General features: G+C 36.2%; 1 protein-coding gene across 1 annotated transcript; it reads left to right on the forward strand.

The window, feature by feature from the left end:
* Positions 1-376: 376 nt before the first annotated feature.
* Positions 377-4,428, forward strand: LOC140004432 (kunitz trypsin inhibitor 5-like). The gene is made up of 2 exons (XM_027267845.2): positions 377-488; positions 3,845-4,428. Exons 1-2 carry the CDS (start codon positions 377-379, stop codon positions 4,426-4,428), a joined length of 696 nt encoding a protein of 231 aa, XP_027123646.2.
* The last annotated feature ends 381 nt before the right edge of the window (positions 4,429-4,809 follow it).

The following is a 4,809-nucleotide window of genomic DNA, read 5'->3' on the forward strand; positions in this document are numbered from 1 at the left end:
CGTCCAGGGCCTCCAGGGCATGCATTGACATACTTGCCATCAGACCATCATCGAATCGTCTAAGCTCTGTCTTTTACAATTCAAACTCGTATGCCTTGCGCTAGATATATAACACAAAGGATCTCGAAACAGCTAATCAGATTTAGGATATGATGTTTATTCTGGACTCTGGAGTAAGTTTCAGCTTTTAGCTACAAAAGATCATAAAACCTTATCACAAATTCACCTTCATACAGCCGTGATTCCTGACTATTGTACCCATAAGAGAGAAGCAATTAAATTTTTGACACGTCCTCATTACCCTACTCATTGCAAATCTATAAATACCTGCCCTTTGGGAAGGAACCTATTCATGCAAACATTGACTACACTGAAAATGAAGACAGCAAGCTTTATATTCATCTCTTGCTTTCTTTTCACACTGTCAGAGAACTTTTTGCCAGGCACAGCACAACCTACTGTTCCTGATCCGGTTCTTGACACAGCTGGTCAGCCCCTCCACCGGGGGTGCCAACTACTATATCTTGCCGGCTGAGCACGGCAACGGGGATGGTCTAAGTGTCTAACACTAGCAAGTGGCAAAAATGGCAGCTGCCCATATGAGATTGTGCAGTCACTGAACGAGGGTGCTAATGGCCTCCAATTAACATTCTCACCAGTTGATAATGATACCACAATCCGAGCTAATACTGATCATAACATCAGGTTCATCAATTTCTCGTCTCCTAAAATTTGTCCTCAATCCAATGTCTAGACAATGAATCGCGGTCTCCACTTTTGTTACTATTGGTGGAGTTGAAGGGAACCCTGGACGTGACACCTTACCAAACTGGTTCGAAATTTAGAAATATCAAGATGCCTATCAAATCGAATATTGTCCCAGTGCCCCCTGTCAACCCTGCAGAGTTTTGTGTGGAAACATTGGAATCTATATGTACAATAGGAGGAGACGTTTGGCAATAAATCAACCACCATTCAAGATTGTCTTCAGGAAGTCCTAATGATTAGAGTCTTGTGTTTTTAACATTTTAATTACAGTCATGTCCGACCGAATAATGTAGTATGTATAAAGTTCGTTAGTAGTGGTCTGACTCTCCGTCTTTATATATATATATATTTATAACAATAGAACAATGAACTTTAGATAAAGTAACTCAGTAATCAACTTGTTTTTGGTAAGTTGGTCACTAAGAAATGATTTAAAATCTCTTTTAGATTGTAGATCGGGTGTTTGAATCTCCACACTTGTACTAAAAAATCCAGAGAAAGTCTAGTAGTGCATCTTTCTAATTTAGATGGGTCTTTCACTTCTAACTCCTCATATAGCCTAGCTGGACTTCCCCCTCTTTAGAATAGGATAAATAGGTTATAGATGTTGGCATTTGAGAAAAAACGAAAAAAATGGGGGAACTCATTAAGTCATATTCAACTCAATTATGAAAGGCCAATTGAATTAAACCTTGCTCAGATTATTTTCAAAAGAATAACTGACTAAATTGAGCTTTATGTAATATTCTCAAGGTTTCTGAGATATCAACCAAACGTTGGATTTGGCAATTGGCTAGCATATTTTGTGATCCCGATCGAAGCGATCATTATATAGTTTCTGCATGGGATTGAGTGAAATTGGAACTTGGTCAATAACTGGTAAGAAGCTGCTGATCATCTGAAAATTCTCAAGCTGAAGTTGTAAAAGATTCCAACGTTTTTGGGGCGTACAGCATAAAGTCTATGGTGAATGGCAGCATCTAACAAATTAAAACCCTACCAAGAGTGTACATGTCCTACACATGTCAGCGTACTGTTTCACTGTATCTATAAGTAATGCAGTAATAAATTTGTAAAATACCATTTAAGCTATTATTTCGAATGGAGCTTTTTTAAGGACCAACGTGAAATTTGGGCAAAACTTTTTGTCCCATTGCACCAATTTTCCCACTACAATAATGGCTGAAGTATTACTTTGCAAAAGACTAGGCTGCTGGAAGTTTATGCACCCTAGATTATGAGGGTAACCGTTTACATAACCCCCATTTAATTTCATACAATGTTCTTCTTCTTTTTTATTTTTTAAAATTATGTGAAATTAATAAAATACCAATAATTAAGCTCTGACAGTTCAAGTTGTTATGCCAGAATTAATGAAGAGTTCAATGTGTATTAGTCTTATGAGGTTTGCACAACGGCAAAAAAAAAAAAAAAAAAAAAAAAAAAGAGCTTATGAAACCAAAAGTGTAAACTGATATATCCTAAATAATTTTGGTACATAACTAGATGAGGCCGTTCTAATTCATCTTAATGTTTCCACCAATAGGAGTTCAATATGATGGATAAGAACTAATTAGCAGAAACTGATTGCTGCATAATGGTTAACAAATCTGAAAGCTGTGATTTGATCAGTTCTACTTTTAGCTTTTATTCATCTTTTCATGCATTCCCGTCAACTTTGACATGACCTAATTAGGCTGCAAGATGATCCAGTAGTCGGCTCTTATCGGATAGCTCTAACATTTGACATCATTGCTCAAAATATTGAATAGAAATAAAATACAGAAAACTGTATAACGTGGATAAAGAAAATTCAACGATATAAAATGATAGTTCTGGTTTTCTTGTTTGGCATATATATTATATTAAGCCTTTTGGTAGAATAAGTTTCTATATTAGTAATTAGCAGTTTTTGTTGGTCAAGTTTCTAGTTATTGTTTAGCATTTTTTTTGGTCAAGTAAGTTTCTCTATTATTGCTTTCTTTTGTTGGACAAGTAAGTTTCTATATTATTAATTAACTGTCTTTTTTTTTTTTTTGTCTTGTTCAGTTTTTGGTAGATTGAATATTGTATTAGATAATTTCTCATAGTTGAATATTGTACCGGGTAATTTATCCTGTGATGGTTTTTTTTTTTCTTTTTTTGTTGATCAAGTCATATAATCTATAAGTAGAGTGTCTTGTTATCACTATCAATGGAGACAGATGAAGAGTTGAAAAATATTAGAGATGCATTGAAAAATAAATTTTTTTCTTATAATTAGAGATGCATTGAAAAATAAAAAGTTTACAGAGTAGTAGTTATCATGATACATGAAGAAAAGTGTTTAGATTGGGGAAAAGTTATGAAGAAAAGTGTTCTAAGTTGGAGAAAACTTCGGGTATCTCCAGCAGTCTGCTTATATACAGGTACAAGAATTGTGACAAAAAGGGAAGATACAATCATTCCTAAAATCATGTAATGGAAAGCTAAAACTACTCCTACAATTATGTCATGACAAAAACATATATGGTAACAATATATGCAGCTGTATGATTGCATATCTCAACAATACAGCCATCCTAGGGTTATCATAGTACTCTCATCTTCCGCAAGAAAGGAAGTCCACAGGGGAAACTGGGATCATAAGATATATGCCAGTAACGTGGCTTAATCTGTTACTTTAATCCTAGGGTGGAATACCTGTGTTACTTCTGTTAAATTCAAAGATTTAATACCATACGCAATGCAATGCAAAGCCTAACAAATCTATCTACCTAGGGTATGAACTGGACTAACCTTGAATAATTTTTCCTCAAATTTATCCCTTTTTATTCTGAGCCAGCCACTATTGATGACCTGAAGTACCTAGATCAAACTTGTAAGTTGTAAGGCAGATATTCTACCATGTATCATGTGCCCTGATGCCCTCATCCTCAGATAATCCCTCCCCCTGCCAACTCTATTAATACCATCCCTTTGGCAAACAAAATCTTCACTGCTTTATTCGATCATCCTATCATCAAGAAATTAAGTTCAGAGGAGACAATGAAGACCCCAGTTTTGATTAATCTCCTGATTTCTTCCTTTCTTTTAGCTTTCTCAGTTAACTTTCCACTAGGCACAGCTCAAAAATTTCCTGCTCCAGTTCTTGACACTGCTGGACAGCAGCTTCGTAGTGGTGTCAACTACTATATCTTGCCAGCAAAGGGCGGCAACGGTGGTGGAGTAACATTTGCAACCGGCGTAGATAGCCGCTGCCCATATGAAGTTGCGCAAGCATCTGACAAGGGTGATAATGGAATCCCAGTAATGTTCGCACCATTTGATGGTGATTCCATAATCCGAGTTGATACTGATTCAAACATCAGGTTCATCGATTTCAGGCCTCCAGTAACTTGTCCTGAATCCCATGTATGGACCCTTAATAGCAATAGAACATTTATTGAAACTGGTGGAGTTGAAGGTCAGACGGGACCTCAGAACATAAACAACTGGTTCAAAATTCAGACTTATGATGATGCATACCAGCTGCAATACTGTCCTGGTACTGATGTGTGTGGCAATCCCTGTGGAATTCTGCTTCTTTGTGAAAATATTGGCATCCTCGCGGACAATGGAAAGAGGGCTTTGGCACTAAATCAACCAGCGCCATTCAAGGTTGTGTTTACCAGGGCCTAGAGATTTTATACATCTTTAGACATTCCTCCAAGTCAACCTTGAATTAAATAAATTACTGTGACTGTTGATTCATGTACACTTTATACTATTGTTGAAATAAGTGAATACTACCATCTCCATACTATTGAGATCTCTCTTTATACTTCCTCTTAGTTTCTGATTTATTTGCTCATATGGCGGTGGAGCCATGCTGCTAGTCATGTTTCGTGGTTTTACAAATTACAAGCTGTTTCCCTTTTCAACTGAAAATGATTGAGTACATATCATTTAGATTTCTTTGAGTTCTTATGCTTCCTAACAAACCTAATACTGTATTACTGAAACCAAAAAAAATAAAAAAGGAACTATCTTAAGAAAAATTGTACACCAACAGGATTAAAT

The sequence above is a fragment of the Coffea arabica genome, chromosome 4c (assembly GCF_036785885.1).
Source record: "Coffea arabica cultivar ET-39 chromosome 4c, Coffea Arabica ET-39 HiFi, whole genome shotgun sequence".
Taxonomy (NCBI): Eukaryota; Viridiplantae; Streptophyta; class Magnoliopsida; order Gentianales; family Rubiaceae; genus Coffea; species Coffea arabica.